Genomic DNA, 18544 nt, shown 5'->3' on the forward strand with positions numbered 1-18544 from the left:
AATTAAGAAATATTTTACAAAATAACTGACAGTGTTCTTCAAAAGCATCAAGGGCATGAACAACAGACTGAGGAACTATTTCAGATTAAAGGAGACTTAAGAGACATGACAATAAATACAACACTGCATTCTGGATTTGATCCTGAACCAGAAAAAGGACATCATTGAGACAACTGGTGAAATTGAAATAAAGTCCATAGGTTGGGTAACAGTACTATATCAATGTTATTTGCTGATTTTGATCATTGTATTGTGCTTATGTAGGAAGTTAACATTTGGAGAATATGAGTACAGGGTATATACAAATTATTTGTACTATTTGCAAGCCTAAAATTATGTCAAAATTAAAAGATAAAACAATTTAAAATACAAAGCTATGAAATAACTCAATAGTTTTCCCCTATTTTTTATTTTTTACAGATAGGGTCTCACTCTGTTGTTCAGGTTGGAGTGCAGTGGCACAAACATAGCTCGCAGTAACCTTGAATTCCTGAGCTCAAGCAATCCTCCTGTCTCAGGCTCCTGAGTAGCTAGCACTACATGCGTGTGCCCAGCTAATTTCTTACTTTTGTAGAGATGGGGGTCTTGCTATGTTGCCCAGGCTGGTATCGAATTCCTGGCCTCAAGTGATCCCCCTACCTTGGCCTCCCAAAGTGCTGGAATTACAGGTGTGTGCCCAGCCCAGAACAATTCAAGAAGTTTCTTTGGGTATTCAAGTCAGGGCTTAAGAGGAATGGGATGAAGATGATGCTCCACTACTTTTTAAAAATATTTTAATTGTAACAACACATTTCTTGTATGTCTGAATGTTGACCTAAAATAAAGATTACTGTTGTAAAATAAGTGTTTTCACCACAGAAAACACACACACACACACACACACAATTAATTCAGTATCTCCAAAATATTATCATTTAAACATGCAATCAATACCACTTCAAAATAAAAGGTGATTCAACTGCTTTTTAGACAACTGAAACTGTATTTAAAGTTATACACATTGAATACAGCAGTACGCCAGCACTTGTAGGGGCAAACAACTGCGGAGATGAGAACAAGCCCCATCTTTCAGCAGCTTTTCAAGATAACACTTTTATGGGTCAATAGCTCCTCCCACTCACATATATTTTTACTCCAACATTTTCTTCTACCAGTAAGCCTTAGCATCCATCCTCTACTAGTTTCCAAGCTAGGGCTGTAAGCAGAGAACTAACAAATATACCTATAGTGGTTTTAATAGAAAGCTAAAATAGAAAGCTAAAATTAAATATCTGCTTGTAGCAAATATTCAAGTATAAAGAATTTTTATGAGCCTTCATGTCTCAAGAAATTAAGTTTCCTTTGATGTAACCACTGTCACTAAAATCCTAAACAGGACAGAAGCCATTGTTTCTAATACACTGGACTAGATAAACTAACGCTCACTGTGTATCATTTGATGACTCTCATTTTCTGTGATTCTCTTCTGTAAAAAAAAAATATATATATATATATATACACACACACACACACACACACACATATTGATTTCATATTTCATCTGTGGGGGAAAATTTTTTTGATGTATTCTCTGTTGAAAGTCTAAGTTTGAAGTAAATTTTCAAGAATACTGTCATCTTCCAGGCATTAAACTGAATTCAAACAAAAGAAATCAGGATCTGGGCTGGGTGCAGTGGCTCATGCCTGTAATCCCAGCACTTAGGGAGGTCGAGGCAGGTGGATCACAAAGTCAAGAGATTGAGACCACCCTGGCCAACATGGTGAAACCCCGTCTCTACTAAAAATACAAAAATTAGCTGGGTGTGGTGGTGCACACCTGCAGTCCCAGCTACTCAGGAGGCTGAGGCAGGAGAATCACTTGAACCCAGGAGTCGGAGGTTGCAGTGACTCGAGATCGCGCCACTGCACTCCAGCCTGGCAACAGAGCAAGACTCTGTCTCAAAAAATAATAATAATAATAATAAAAGAGAAATCAGGATCTGTGTTCTTGAGGTTAAAACTCTAGGGGAGAGTTCTCAGCACAATCCGCTACCAGAAGTTCCAACATTTGCCATTCTTTTTTAATGCCCATTTGATTCCAACCTTCTTGCTGAAAAACCATCATAGAGCTGGGTACAGTGGCTCACACTTGCAACTCCAGCCATTTTGGGAGGCTGAGGCAGGAGGATCGCTTGAGCCCAGGAGTTCAAGACCAGCCTGGGCAACACAGCAAAACCTTCATCTCTACCAAAAATGAAAAAATTAGGTTGGGCATACTGGTGCACAACTGTAGTCCCAGTTACTAAGGAGGCTGAAGCAGGAGGATCACTTGAGCCCAGCATTTCGAGGCTGCAGTGAGCTTTGATCATGTCACTGTACTCTAGCCTGACCTGAGCAGCAGAGGCCCTGTCTCAAAAATGAACAAACAAATGAAACAACAACAATCAACAACAAGACTATCACAGAATTAGAGAACTGGATCAATCAGGAGGGATAAACTGGCCCAACTTCCCATCTAAGACAAAAAGTTTTTTACACCTTCCTTGATACACACAGACACATCCATACTCACATCAACCAAAATCTGCCTGTGGACTTTCAGTGACAAGAAGCTCACCCCTCACAGGGTAGCCTATTTCACTTCCATCTTAAAGTTCTTCCAAAATCTAACACTCCACATTCTGTTAACTTCTACCTACTGGTTTTAGTTCCAGCTCAAGGTGGTAATTGTTACATAAAATAAGTTGCATACGAGACTAACGAAGAAAAGAGAGAAGAATCAAACAGATGCAATAAAAAATGATAAAGGGGATATCACCACCGACCCCACAGAGATACAAACTATCATCAGAGAATACTATAAACACCTCTATGCAAATAAACTAGAAAATCTAGAAGAAATGGATAAATTCCTAGACACATACACCCTCCCAAGGCTATACCAGGAAGAAGCTGAATCCCTGAATAGACCAATAGCAGGCTCTGAAATTGAGGCAATAATTAAGAGCCTACTAACCAAAAAAAGTCCAGGACCAGATGGATTCACAGCCAAATTCTAACAGAGGTACAAAGAGGAGCTGGTATCATGCCTTCTGAAACTATTCCAGTCAATAGAAAAAGAGGGAATCCTCCCTAACTCATTTTATGAGGCCAGCATCATCTTGATACCAAAGCCTTGCAGACACACAACTAAAAAAGAGAGTTTTAGACCAATATCCCTGATGAACACTGATGCAAAAATCCTCAATAAAATACTGGCAAACCGAATCCAGCAGCACATCAAAAGCTTATCCACCACGATCAAGTGGGCTTCATCCCTGGGATGCAAAGCTGGTTCAACATATGTAAATCAATAAATGTAATCCATCATATAAACAGAACCAAAGACAAAAACCACATGATTATCTCAATAGATGCAAAAAAGGCCTTCGACAAAATTCAACAGCCCTTCATGCTAAAAACTCTCAATAAATTAGGTATTGATGGGACATATCTCAAAATAATAAGAGCTATTTACGACAAACCCACAGAAATAATACCAAACATCTACAACTGTCTGATCTTTGACAAACCTGACAAAAACAAGAAATGGGGAAAGGATTCCCTATTTAATAAATGCTGCTGGGAAAACTGGCTAGCCATATGTGGAAAGCTGAAACTGGATCCCTTTCTTACACCTTAGACAAAAATTAATTCAAGATGGATTAAAGACTTAAATGTCAGACCTAAAACCATAAAAACCCTAGAAGAAAACCTAGGCAGTATCATTCAGGACATAGGCATGGGCAAGGACTTCATGTCTAAAACACCAAAAGCAATGGCAACAAAAGCCAAAATTGAGAAATGGGATCTAATTAAACTAAAGAGCTTCTGCACAACAAAAGAAACTGCCATCAGAGAGAACAGACAACCTACAGAATGGGAGAAAATTTTTGCAATCTACTCATCTCACAAAGGGCTAATACCCAGAATCTACAAAGAACTTAAACAAATTTACAAGAAAAAATCAAACAACCCCATCAAAAAGTGGGTGAAGGATATGAACAGACATTTCTTAAAAGAAGACATTTATGGAGCCAACAGACACATGAAAAAATGCTCATCATCACTGGCCATCAGAGAAATGCAAATCAAAACTACAATGAGATACCATCTCACACCAGTTAGAATGGTAGTCATTAAAGTCAGGAAACCACAGGTGCTGGAAAGGATGTGGAGAAACAGGAACACTTTTACACTGTTGGTGGGACTGTAGACTAGTTCAACCATTGTGGAAGACAGTGTGGTGATTCCTCAAGGATCTAGAACTAGAAACACCATTTGACCCAGCAATCCCATTACCGGGTATATACCCAAAGGATTATAAATCATGCTGCTATAAAGACACATGCACATGTATGTTTACTGTGGCACTATTCACAATAGCAAAGACTTGGAACCTACCCAAATGTCCATCAATGATAGACTGGATTAAGAAAATGTGGCACATATACACCATGGAATACTATGCAGCCATAAAAAAGGATGAGTTCGTGTCTTTTATAGGGGCATGGATGAAGTTGGAAACCATCATTCTGAGCAAACTATCGCAAGGTCAAAAAACCAAACACTGCATGGTCTCACTCATAGGTGGGAACTGAACAATGAGAACACTTGGACACAGGATTGGGGAATATCACACACCGGGGACTTTCGTGGGGTGGGGGGGAGGGGGGAGGGATAGCATTAGTAGACAAATCTAATGTAAATGATGAGTTAATGGGTGCAGCACACCAACATGGCACATGTATACATATGTAACAAACCTGCACGTTGTGCACATGTACCCTAGAACTTAAAGTATAACAATAAAAAAAAAAAGTTTCATACATACATGTGCTTTACTTTTAGTGTTTTATGTTTAAAAATCATTCATATTCAGTCATAAAATGATTTCCCTAAAATTACAAGCATGCTTAAACTACAATCAAAATTTCCATAACAAAAGTGATTACAGGTTTATAATATGATTGGCAAACAACTTCAACAATGAAAACAAGGACTGAAAGCAACTTACATGACTGTATCAGCAAAGCACCTTTGTATAAGAGAGAGACCACTGGTCTAGAAGGCAGAAGACATAGACTAGAATCTTCTCAGCTTTTTCCTTCACTAGTTTTGTGGCCCTAGACAAGTTTCTCAACCTCTCTGGAGCTCACATACCTCAAAGTGAGCTAAAAAAATCACTAAGGTGTTCCTCTTCCAAAACTAGAATCCTTCTCCTACCCTAGCCTAAAACAAGCTTGAAAATGCTAGATATTCATGAATATCCAATATAGAAATTAATAAGAAAATCAAAATAAAAGTAAGCATAAAAGTATGCTGCTTATTATGTTCCCAGTAACTTGCATAGGCTATAAAAAAATTAACAAGGCAATTTAAGAATAAAATTTGGGATTAAAATAAGAAGCCAGGCCACGCGCAGTGGCCCATGCCTGCAATCCCAGCACTTGTGGGAGGCCGAGACAGGTGGATCACCTGAGGTCAAGAGTTTGAGACCAGCCTGGCCAACATGGTGAAACCTCGTCTCTATTAAAAATACAAAAAATGTGCCAGGTGTGGTGGCGTGCACCTGTAATCCCAGTTACTCCAGAGGCTGAGGCAGGAAAATCACTTGAATCTGGGAGGTGGAGGTTGCAGTGAGCTGAGGTCGTGCCACTGCACTCCAGCCTGGGCGACAAGAGTGAAACTCTGTCTCAAAAATAAATAAATAAATAAATAAATAAGCAGCAGCCGTACATAGTAGGGCAAATATTTAATATATGGGAAACTCTGCAGCTACTGAGAAAATCCATTCAACAGACTAACTGGCTACCATGTCTAAAGCCCTACCAACCATTACAGGAACATAAAGATAAAATAGATACAGTTGAGCCCTTAAGGAAGTAGTGAGAGATAAGTACATGAGAATCAGAAACAAAAGCACACATAGAAAGGACCTAGTGATTAGTGAACATTAGAAAACCTTACTCACTTCACTGCTATAATCCAAAGAAACAGGAGAGAAAACAGGATAGGAAGGAAAAGATTCTGTATTGATCTGAAAAAAGAGTGAAAAGTTATAAAGGTAAAAATGGGAAACAAAACCACCCTACATAAATCACGGTCAGAAATACCAATCTCCAGCCACCCAAATTCATAGGTATAACTGCTGGTAAGGGCAGGGAAAAGGAAAAAGAACTAAAACCAAGAGCCCAGGTGAACTTCTAGGATAAAGTTATGAGAATCATTACCTATGAGATTGGACCTATGCTTGTCTTCTCAAAGTCATCAGGACACTATTAACGCAGATGGACCAAAGAAAGTATGGAGTCTATTAGAAGCAAAGACTTTAGTCTTCCATTACAATAATGGGCCATTTCTTCTGACCCATGGAAACCTCAGCAAAGGGAAGGTTCCTTCTTTATCTAGCTACCTAGACTGAGCTTAAAAGGTAGGAACAAAATACCTGACTAGGGTAAGTAGGTTGTCCTCCAGGATACTGAGAAGGCATCTGTCCTCCAGGAAAGCCACCTATATGTTAAACATAATAATAATACAGCAACAGGTCTTATATGTTTTAATTTTTCAAAACAGCATTGATGATTGTGAATACGGAAACACACAAGAACATTTACACTATGATATTCATGAGGATGATTTTAAAAAATATAATTTACTGAATCTAAAACCAACTTTGGTCATAAGAACCTTTTTAATATTCCATGTTCTAAAAAAGATCCTCACAAATAATACTTTTTTCACACTTGAACCAGATTAAATTCTGATTCCATCTGGAATGGTTGTCATAATATAGTTCTGGGGGTGGTTTCACTAGTGGTACAGGAGTGGGCAGAGAAGTTCCTGAAGGCTTCCTTTTTGGCTTTGGGATAGATTTTTTTTAATAGAAAAAGTGTGACTTTATCTCTATTTTACTGATTAAACTTTTCCATCAACGTAATACATTTCATAAAACCATTATGTTTAAAATTATTTATGGAAATACATAAACATTTATTGCAGATTATCTCAAATAAAAACTAAGTTCTCTCAATGGCGATTTTAAAATTCAAAATATCATGATACTGTTTTTGTCTGGACAGCTGGTACCTACCAGGTAGTGGGACCTGTGCTGGACCACCTCCATAAGATTGTGAAGGTGGCTGTGGGTAGCCAGAAAAGCCTGCTCCACCTGGTGGGACTCCAAATCCTTGGCCTGGAGGAACTAGAGAAAAGAACAGGTCAATAAACTATAGTACAGTTCTCATGATTGCAGAAAAAACCTTAGAAAAATGTCTATTGTTAAAAGTGGAAAAAATATGCTATTAATGCTATAATAGCAGTCCCTTTTCATCTAGATTCAAAACTTCAAATTATCCAGTAAAAAACAAGCTTTTAAATTTTTATCTTATTTATTTATTTTTGTTTTTGAGACAGGGTCTCACTCTGTTGCCCAGGCTGGAGTTTAGTGGCGCAATACCGGCTCACTGCAAACTCTACCTACCAGGTTCAAATGATTTTCCTGCCTCAGCCTCCCAGGTAGCTGGGATTACAGGCATGCGCCACCACACCCAGCTAATTTTCATATTTTTAGTCAGACAGGTTTCACCATGTTGGCCAAGCTGGTCTCAAACTCCGGGTTTCAAGTGATCCAACCACCTCAGCCTCCCAAAGTGTTGGGATTACAGGTGTGAGCCACCATACCCAGCCAAAATTTTACTTTATTATTCTTCCTTACTAACTTAAAATACAAAAATGCTAAGGTTGTTTTGTTGTTGTTTTTTGGGGGTCTTTTTTACCTTTGAATAAAGCTGACCTAAAGGTCACAGTCTTGCTAATTGAAATGTCTTAATCAGGTCTTAAGACTACAAACAAGCAAAGTGTTACATATTGATCCTTTATTGCCATGAAATTTATTCCAAGTCCCTTCACAGTGGAATTTTTGAAACTGCTCCCAGCTTTCATGCCCCCAGAGAATCTTCATCCCTCCATCTTGCCAGCTAGGTCAGAGCGACCTGACCTCACACAAAACAAGCAGGAATGAAGAGGATAAAGGCAGAAGGAAAAAGTGCTACAGCAATCCCAATCATTACTAATTCCACAACCCATAACTCACCTCCGGGATAGGATGGAGCTCCCCCTGGCTGTGGGGCACCAGGATAGCCTCCAGGGGCTGGATAACCTCCAGGCGCAGGGTAGCCTCCAGCTCCTGGGTAGCCACTACTTGGCACTTGTGGGTAGGCACCTCCCCCCATTGGAGGAAAGCCACTAGGATAAGGATACTGACCAGAAGGGGGAAAAGATGACTCCTGACCTGCAGGCTGAAAAATCAGAATAATTTTTAAACAAATGTGATCATAGAGAACTATGACCCATCTAAAAATAAGGAACAAACAGAGGTTATTATTAAGGTCTGGCTCATTCTTTCACTTTTTAAAAGTCTCATTAGAAATCCTGGAATCTTATACTAGTTTATCAGCATACCAGTTTGTAAGGACACCTGTTTGTCAGAATTCAGTTAAATTTAATTCTACTTGAGTCAGGCAAGAGGGGTCTGCTTCTCTATCTGGGAGTCAGAACAGGGTTCTTTACAAACCTCAAGGTTTTAAGAAAAAAAAATAAAAAACCTCATTAGTTCCTTCATTTTCCCAGCATCTACAAATATAAGAAAAATCCTCCTCTATACCCTAAACAGAGGAGTTTGAGGCTCTTTTGCAACACATCTGGATCTGTTACATAATATTTAAACATGAAAAAGGTAACCTGTATATCACATCACACACAGGATGTGACATTTTGGACCTCACAGTTCAGTGCAGTAATACGTAGAGAGGTAGAGATTGTTGCATATTCACTGAACTCTTTCTCCCCAGGCCACAAAGTTATACAGACTACATTTCCCAGACCCCCTTGCAGTTAGGTCGGACCACATGAATGAATATCAGTGAATGAACATAGACAGAAGTGACATACACCACTTTCTAAATCTGTCCCCTAAAAACCTCTGGCAAATCCTCCATGTTCTCTCTCTTCCTTTATCTGCCACCCATAAGCAGAGGATCCAGCAGAGGACTTCAGAGTGCTAGAGGATGGTAGGATCAGAATAAGGAAGGAGCCTGGAAACCCAAAACACTGCATGAAACAAAGCCTTGTCCCACCCACCCCTTATTCACCACTGACTTCCAGGAGACTGAAGAAAGAAATACATTTTTTTTTTCATTGTATTAAGTCACTGAGATTCGGGAGTTGTCTGTTTTAGCAATTAGCCTACGCTGACTGAAATAGTTACTAAAATCCTGTTTAATACATAGGGACTTGGGAACATATCCATAATTCTCATTTCTCCTGTGATAAATTCACAAGAACTATATAATCACTTTGCATAAGGATAAACATATTATCACAAACTTGTATAGACCCCTCTTCCTATTCTCCCAGGGTTAGATAGCAGCCCCACAGTTATGAGTGTAAAACTGAAATGTGGGCTAGGCTAAGTGGCTCATGCCTGTAATCCCAGCATTTTGGAAGACCGAGGTGGGCAGATCATGAGGTCAGGAAATCGAGGCCATCCTGGCCAACATGGTGAAACCCCATCTCTACTAAAAATACAAAAACTAGCTGGGCGTGGTGGCATGTACCTGTAATCCCAGCTACTCAGGAGGCTGAGGCAGGAGAATCGCTTGAACCCTGGGAGGCGGAGGTTGCAGTGCGTTGAGATCGCACCACTGCACTCCAGCCTGGTGACAGAGTGAGACTCTGTTTCAAAAAAAAGAAAAACAAAAAACTGAAATGTGGCCAGGCGCAATGGCTCACGCCTAAAATCCCAGCACTTTGGGAGGCCAAGGTGGGCAGATCATTTGAGGTCAGGAGTTTGAGACCAGCCTGGCCAACATGGTGAAACCCCGTCTCTACTAAAAATATAAAAATCAGCCGGCCATGGTGGTGGGCACCTGTAATCCCAGCTACTTGGGAGGCTGAGGCAGGAGAATCACTTGAACCCAGTAGGCATAAGTTGCAGTGAGCTGAGATCACACCACTGCACTACAGCTTGGGCGCGGAGCGAGACTCTGTCTCAAAGACAAAAAACAAAACGAAACAAAAAAAACTGAAATGCACAATTCTTACTTATGGCTCAGCTCTTAGTCCTCAGAGTAGTATAGATATCAACAAGGTGGAACTTAGTAGCACGTTTATAAAATGTACTCCAAGTCTAAGAATTATAAATCCACTGCAATTTATCTCTGGGTCAAGCCAAGCCATTAATTATTTTAAACATTCTAACACAACGGTCAAGGGTATTAAAAAAAAAAAAAAAAAGAACCAGTGATTCATGGGATGGATTTTGCTTACATCCATGTTTTATTGGCTCATACAGCAGTTAACATTTTTTAAAAATAACTCCTAAGTTTTGAAACTGTGGACAATTTCATATAGAACCCAAGTTCTGGCTTTACTTGAAAGGCTGGAGTATCTAGCAAAGCTAAGTGTGCCTCCCTCCATGGCTACACAGGGCTGGTGCTAAGCACCTGCCAGCTTTCAATAGATAAAGCAAGACCTCTCTAGTCCCCCACACAACTGCCTTCGCTCACTTGTTCTACTCAGTACCTGTGAGCATCTGAATTTACGACCCCTGCTCTAGCATATCGGTAAGATCTGACATGGCCAGTACCAAACACCACCTGTTTTAAGGATGTGAGGTATTAAGTAGCAATACTTACAGGATATCCAGGGAAAGGTGGGTAGCCTGTTGGGGGATAGCCTGGGTATGACATTCTGTAACAACAATAAAAAAGGTCCTCTGTAAGTTTTTTTTTTTTTTTTTTTTTGTGAGACGGTGTCTTGCTCTGTCACCAGGCTAGAGTGCAGTGGCATGATTTCGGCTCACTGCAACCTCTGCCTCCCAGGTTCAAGCGATTCTCCTACCTCAGCCTCCCAAGTAGCTGGGACTACAGGTGCACACCACCACGTCCAGCTAATTTTTGTATTTTTAGTAGAGATGGAGTTTCACCACGTTGGCCAGGATGGTCTCAATCCCTTGACCTGGTGATCCACCCGCCTCGGCCTCCCAAAGTGCTGGGATTACAGGTGTGAGCCACCGTGCCGGGCCTGTAATTTCTTATAATGGTTAAGGCCTTTGAAAACATATAGATATATACACACACACACACACACGGTTTTCTGCAAAATATTTCTCTTTTCAAAAGTCTGGCATAAAATTAAAATATGGATATTAGGGATATAAGCAAAGCTTATTAAAGGCTTATTTCATTATTCACACCAATGGAATCAGTACAGCCTAGCAAAGGTTCCAACTTTGTCATGACATACAATTTTTGTCACATCTCAATTCTACCACTACTATTATTTATGAACTATTCTTCTTTTCTCTTTTTTTTTTTTTGAGACGGAGTCTCGCTCTGCCGCCCAGGCTGGAGTGCAGTGGCCAGATCTCAGGTCACTGCAAGCTCCGCCTCCCGGGTTTATGCCATTCTCCTGCCTCAGCCTCCCGAGTAGCTGGGACTACAGGCGCCCGCCACCTCGCCCGGCTAGTTTTTTGTATTTTTTTAGTAGAGACGGGGTTTCACCGTGTTAGCCAGGATGGTCTCGATCTCCTGACCTCGTGATCCGCCCGTCTCGGCCTCCCAAAGTGCTGGGATTACAGGCTTGAGCCACCGCGCCCGGCCAACTCTCTTTTTTTTTTTGGAAATGGAATCTTGCCCTGTTGCCCAGGCTGGAGTGTAGTGGCATGATCTCAGCTCACTGCAACCTCTGCCTCCGGGGTCCAAGTGATTCTCCTGCCTCACCCTCCCGAGTAGCTGGGATTACAGGTGTCTGCCACCATGCTCAGCTATTTTTTTGTATTTTTAGTAGAGATGGGTTTCACCATGTTGGCCAGGCTGGTCTTGAATGCCTAACCTCAGGTCATACTTTTAAATGGAAAACTTCTAAATGGAAAACTTCCAGTAGTTTTCTTACCACAAACAGAACGTAATATTAAAATAAATACTTAGCTATTACAATAAAAAGTCCTTTCTAGGTGCCACAGAAATCCCCTCATATGGTGATGTAACCACATTATGGGAAACAATGGTACAATGGTTAGGAGTTAACATTCTGGAGTCACATATACGTGGATTAAACTCTAGCTTTCTTTTTTTAAACTTTTTATTTTTGAGACACGGTGTTGCTCTGTCACCCAGGCTGGAGTACAGCAGTGCAATCACAGCTTGCTGCAGCCTCTACCTCCTGGGATCAAGTGATCCTCCCACCTCAACACCCCCTGCCGTAGCTGGGACCACAGGTGCGCACCACCATGCCTGGTAAATTTTTTTTTTTTTTTTTTTTTTTTTTTGAGACGGAGTCTCGCTCTGTCGCCCAGGCTGGAGTGCAGTGGCCAGATCTCAGCTCACTGCAAGCTCCGCCTCCTGGGTTCACGCCATTCTCCTGCCTCAGCCTCCTGAGTTGCTGGGACTACAGGCGCCCGCCACCTCGCCCGGCTAGTTTTTTGTATTTTTAGTAGAGACGGGGTTTCACCGTGTTAGCCAGGATGGTCTCGAACTCCTGACCTCGTGATCCACCCATCTAGGCCTCCCAAAGTGCTGGGATTACAGGCTTGAGCCACCGCGCCCGGCTAATTTTTGTATTTTTTTGTAGAGATGGGGTTTCACCATATTGCCCAGGCTGGTCTTGAACTCAAGTGATCTGCCTGCCTCAGCTTCTCAAAGTGCTGGGATTACAGGCATGAGCCACAGAGCCCAGCCCCAAATTACTGTTTTAATGACACTTTGAAAATTATTCCTGTGTAGTTATGCTATCAATTTGACACATATTAGGTCCATTTGTTTCATTTTGCTTTTGACTTTTACGGTTTTAAAATTTTTTGATTTAGTTTTATAATTATATAAAACATTTTCTGGATTCTAAAGTCATATCTATAAAACAAGATATGTTCAGAAACCTGTTAACTTCCAACCCTGTCCCTTACTATCTCCTACATATGATTACTTTTACAGTTTATCTACCTGTCTTTAAGTACATAAGCTGATATGTCTATATTTGTATCCCCATTCCATTCTTACATAAAACATTTTTTTTTTTTTTTTTTTGAGACTCACTCTGTCACCCAGGCTGGAGTACAGTGGCATGATCTCAACTCATTGCGACCTCCATCCCTTGGGTTCAAGCGATTCTCCTGTGTCAGCCTCCTGAGTAGCTGGGATTACAGGCGACTGCCACCGCGCCCAGCTACTTTTTGTATTTTTAGTAGAGATGGGGTTTCACCATCTTGGCCAGGCTGGTCTTGAACTACTAACCTGGTGATCCACCCGCCTCGGCCTCCCAAAGTGCTAGGATTACAGGCATGAGCCACTGCTCTTGGCCCATACTCTGTTTCTTTACTGGCTTTTTTCTCTTATTATGGCCATCATCTATAGTCTTCAGTCCTTTTTAAAAACAACAACATAGGCCAGGCACAGTGGCTCATGCCTATAAATCCCAGCACTTTGGAAGGCTGAAGCAGTAGAATCTCTTGCGGCCAGGAGTTTGAGATCAGCCTGGGCAACAAAGAGAGACCTCATCTCTACAAAAAGTAAAATAATTAGCCAGGCATGGTGGTGTGCACCTGTAGTGCCAGTTATTCAGAAGCCTGGGCAGGAAGATCACTTGAGCCCAAGACTTCAAGGCTGCAGTGAGCTAGGATCGCACCACTGCACTCCAGCCTGGGCAACAGAGTGACACCGTGTACCTTAAAAAAAAAAACAAACAAAAAACACAACTACATAGTACTTCAGTGTGTGGCTACATCATGGCTTATTTAATGGCAGACATCTGAGTTATTTCTAGTCCTTTAACTATTAGTCTTGCAATGATCAGCCGTGTACAGGTACCTCTCTGTATATTTTGCCAATATTATCTTTGGGGAATATTCCTAGAAATGGCATTGCTGAGACAAGGGGTAAAGGTGAAGGTGATACTGCCCAATTCCCCTCCACAGGGGTTGTACCAATTTGCATTTTCACCAGCACTACCAACAGAATTTTCCATCTAACATCCTGGATTTCTAGCTGTGTCAATATGGGCAAGTTACTTAGCTTCTCAAAAGAAGTTACTTAGCCTTTTTAGGCCTTCATTTCTTCACCTATAAAATGGGACGTGAACGTACCTACTTAAGGATGTTGTTGTAAGAATTAAGTAAAAGAACACAGGCAAAGCATTTAGCAGTGCTTGGAATAAATTAAGTCCTCAATAAATGTTAACTGCTATGATCACAGAGAACTGTGATATATAATGCAAGAATATTAAAAAATAATTAGCACAAAGTTTGGCTTTTATTTATTCATTATAACACTTTCAGTATATTTACCTTCTCAATTTTATTAGACTTAGACTAATTTTAAAATTAAAATGCTTTCTGATGGAAAAAGAAAGTAGGGTGGTAGAGTGTGGTTAGTCTGAGATTAAGGAGGCATTCATATATTATCTATTCTGTGATGATAATGGTGATCAAAAGTTGATAGTCTTCTGATCAGCAAACATAACACTGGAAACATCTTTTAAAAACTGCAGTCTGTACCAGAAAGTTTGAAAGTTATGTTCTTCAGGCCGGGCGCGGTGGCTCAAGCCTGTAATCCCAGCACTTTGGGAGGCCGAGACGGGCGGATCACGAGGTCAGAAGATCCAGACCATCCTGGCTAACATGGTGAAACCCCGTCTCTACTAAAAAATACAAAAAACTAGCTGGGCGAGGTGGCGGGCGCCTGTAGTCCCAGCTACTCGGGAGGCTGAGGCAGGAGAATGGCATAAACCTGGGAGGCGGAGCTTGCAGTGAGCTGAGATCCGGCCACTGCACTCCAGCCTGGGCGACAGAGCAAGACTCCGTCTCAAAAAAAAAAAAAAAAAAAGAAAGAAAGTTATGTTCTTCAAAAGGTACTCATTTCCATTTGGAAAAGTAAACAATAACCTGCACATCAAGTGATGTTAAGACATTACTGTTTTTTTAGGTGTGATAATGGTATTATGATATTCATCAAGTATTCTGATCTTTTAGAGATAAACACTAAATATTTACAGACAAAATGATATGTCAGGGATTGTGTCAAAATAATATGCAGGAATATTATATATAATATAGTGCAGGAATTTAGACATAATAAGCAATCAGGAGTTGATAACTGTTCACGCTGGGTGATGAGTACATGGGATTCATTACACTCTCCTGTCCATTTTTGAAAAGATGGCTCATGTAAAATAAATGGAGCTAGTGTGGTTAAAAACAAATATCCCTATATATATACATATATCTTCTGCATTTGAAGAAAACACTATTAACCTAAAGCAAATGCAAATAAACAGAGAAAAAACAAACATTCAAAAGAATACCCTCTTAGCCTGATCAAATCTAAAATACGGCGAGGCGCAGTAGCTCACGTCTGTAATCTCAGCACCTTGGGAGGCCAATGCCGGTGGATCACTTGAGGTCAGAGACCAGCCTGACCAACATGGTGAAACCCTGCCTCTATTAAAAATACAAAAATTAGGGCTGGGCACTGTGGCTCACGCCTGTAATCCCAACACTTTGGGAGGCTGAGGAGGAGGATCACAAGGCCAGGAGACTGAGGCCATCCAGGCTAACACAATGAAACTCCATCTCTACAAAAAATACAAAAAATTAGCCGGGCGTGGTGGCACGTGCCTGTAGTCCCAGCTACTTGGAAGGCTGAGGCAGGAGAATCACTTGAACCTGGGAGGCGGAGGTTGCAGTGAGCCAAGATTGCACTACTGCACTCCAGCCTGGGCCACAGAGCAAACCTCTGTCCCCCCCCAAAAAAAAAGGCTGGGTGCGGTGGCTCACGCCCATAATCCCAGCACTTTGGGAGGCTGAGGCAGGTGGATCACCTGAGGTCGGGAGTTCAAGATCAGCCTGGCCAACATGGTGAACCGCTGTCTCTACTAAAAATACAAAAATTAGCCAGGCATGGTGGCATGTGCCTGTAATCCCAGCTATTCAGGAGGCTGATGCCAGAGAATCACTTGAGCCGAGATCACGCCACTGCACTCTACCCTGGGCAATAGGGCAAAACTCTGTTTCAACAACAACAAAAAAATCTAAAATACTATTAGTGATCAGATATAATATACCTGGCAAATATATCTATATAAAGTCAGTAATCACTTTTTTGGCATCTACAAGAAAACATTGCTACAAGTGGAGAGTGAATGATCAAAGGTTTAAACTAGGTTTGTAAAGGTGCTAGACACAGATAGGCAAGAAAGTAGAACAATGTTATTTGCAAGGCAAAAGGTGGGATGTAACTGTGAGGTGGAGGATCACCAAAACAGACTAAGGAGCAAATTAAGACAGAAGTCAGTTAGGAGGACGTCTGTATGTGTAGAATAAAATACTCATCATTCTCCACCACACCACTCTTAACATCCTTTATCTGTCAACAGCACCACTACTTAAATTACCTAATATTCCAGTATAGTAAGAAACCCAGTATTTTTATCTTCTTCCTTTTTTTTTTTTTGAGACAGAGTTCCGCTTTAGTTGCCCCAGCTGGAGTGCAGTGGCGTGATCTCAGCTCACTGCAACCTCCACCTCCTGGGTTCAAGTGATTCTCCTGCCTCAGCCTCCTGAGTAACTGGGATTACAGGCACCCACCACCACGCTGGCTTATTGTATTTCAGTAGAGAGGGGGTTTCGCCATGTTGGCCAGGCTGGTCTCGAACTCCTGACCTCAGGTGATCTGCCTGCCTCGGCCTCCCAAAGAGCTGGGATCACAGGCATAAGCTACCATGTCTGGCCAAAACCCAGCATTTTTCTATCCATCTTTTGAAATGCCTCTCTTGTAATTTCTGTTCTCATGGTCATATACTCAGACCAAGTTTCATCACTTGATGCCTATCTTATTAAAACTCCTCTGTTTATATTCTTGCTTATACTCTCTCACCCTCCCAATTTTCTCAGATACTGTCACTAGTTAAACTTTCCTAAAATGCTACTCTTTCAGCAAACTGCTCTTCAGCTCAAAAATCATCAATGACTACTGCTGGAGTATCAAATGAAAATTAATTGGCCTGATATTCAGGTCTCCTTAGTACTGGCTCCAATTATTATTATTATATATATATTTTTGAGATGGTTTCTTGCTCTATTGCCCAGGCTGGAGTATAGTAGTGCAACATCAGCTCACTGCAGCCTTGATTTCCTGGACTCAGATGATCCTCTTATCTCAGTCTCCCGAAGAGCTGAGACTACAGGTGCACACCACCATACCTGGCTAATTTTTTGTATTTTTAGTAAAGACGGGGTTTCGTCATGCTGCCCAGGCTGATCTTGAACTCCTGGGTTCAAGAGATCCACCTGCCTCAGCCTCCCAAAGTGCTAGGATTACAGGCATGAGCCACCGCATCCAGCCTCTATTTATCTATTTAACTCATTTCTTACCAACACCTAACCCGTGTCAACGTGAAATCTCTAACACTTGAACTATTCCCAGCATTCCTTTGCCTAAGCCATTCTTTTTTTTTTTTTTTTTTTTTTGAGACGGAGTCTTGCTCTGTCGCCCAGGCTGGAGTGCAGTGGCTGGATCTCAGCTCACTGCAAGCTCCGCCTCCCGGGTTTACGCCATTCTGCGCCTCAGCCTCCCAAGTAGCTGGGATTACAGGCGCCCGCCACCTCGCCTGGCTAGTTTTTTGTATTTTTTAAGTAGAAACGGGGTTTCACCGTGTTCGCCAGGATGGTCTCGATCTTCTGACCTTGTGATCCGCCCGTCTTGGCCTCCCAAAGTGCTGGGATTACAGGCTTGAGCCACCGCGCCCGGCCCAGCATGGTACTGGTATAAAAGTAGGCACACAGACCAATGGAACAAAATAGAGAACCCAGAAAAAAAGCCAAATACATACAGCCAACTGCTCTTTGACAAAGCACACAAAAACAAAAGTTGGGGAATGGACACCCTATTTAATAAACGATGCTGGGAAAACTGGCAAGCCACATGAAGAATGAAACTGGATCCCTATCTATCACCCTATACAAAAATCAACTCAAGTTGATAAAAGATTTAAATATAAGACCTGAAACTATAAAAATTCTAGAACATTGGAAACAGTCTTCTAAACACTGGCCTAGGCAAAGAATTCATGACTAAGACCCCAAAAGCAAATGCAGCAAAAACAAAAATAAATAGATGGGACCTAATTAAAAAGCTTCTGCACAGCAAAAGAAATAAACAGAGTAAACAGACCACCAACAGAATGGGAGAAAATATTTGTAAATCATGCATCCAACAAAGGACTAGTATCCAGAATCTACAAGGAACTGAAATCAAAAGAAAAAAAAAACAATTGCATTAAAAACTGAGCAAAGGACATGAATAGACATTTCTCAAAAGAAGATATACAAATGGCCAACAAACATGAAATAAATGTTCAACATCATTAATCATCAGGGAAATGCAAATTAACCACAATGAGATACCACCTTGCTTCTACAGGAATGGTCATTATTAAAAAGTCAAAAAAAGGGCCCGGCACGGTAGTCCACATG

The 18544-nt window shown here is 41.2% G+C and overlaps 1 protein-coding gene across 2 annotated transcripts in view; it reads right to left on the bottom strand.

Annotated features, from left to right (window-relative positions):
- The window catches only part of ANXA7 (annexin A7), a 36781-nt gene that overhangs the window by 13293 nt on the left and 4944 nt on the right, over positions 1-18544 (bottom strand). Inside the window, exons 2-6 of one of the 2 annotated variants that reach the window (XM_023204958.1) lie at positions 10716-10770; positions 8114-8318; positions 7112-7222; positions 6467-6531; positions 5993-6058 (exon numbers count right to left, since the gene is read on the bottom strand). In XM_023204958.1, the coding sequence (XP_023060726.1) occupies positions 5993-6058; positions 6467-6531; positions 7112-7222; positions 8114-8318; positions 10716-10769 (501 nt within the window). In that variant the 5' untranslated portion in view covers position 10770. The remainder of the gene's footprint in view (positions 1-5992; positions 6059-6466; positions 6532-7111; positions 7223-8113; positions 8319-10715; positions 10771-18544) is intronic. The other variant, XM_023204960.1, reaches the window with a different exon arrangement.

Source organism: Piliocolobus tephrosceles, chromosome 9, assembly GCF_002776525.5.
Source record: "Piliocolobus tephrosceles isolate RC106 chromosome 9, ASM277652v3, whole genome shotgun sequence".
In the NCBI taxonomy this organism is placed as follows: Eukaryota; Metazoa; Chordata; class Mammalia; order Primates; family Cercopithecidae; genus Piliocolobus; species Piliocolobus tephrosceles.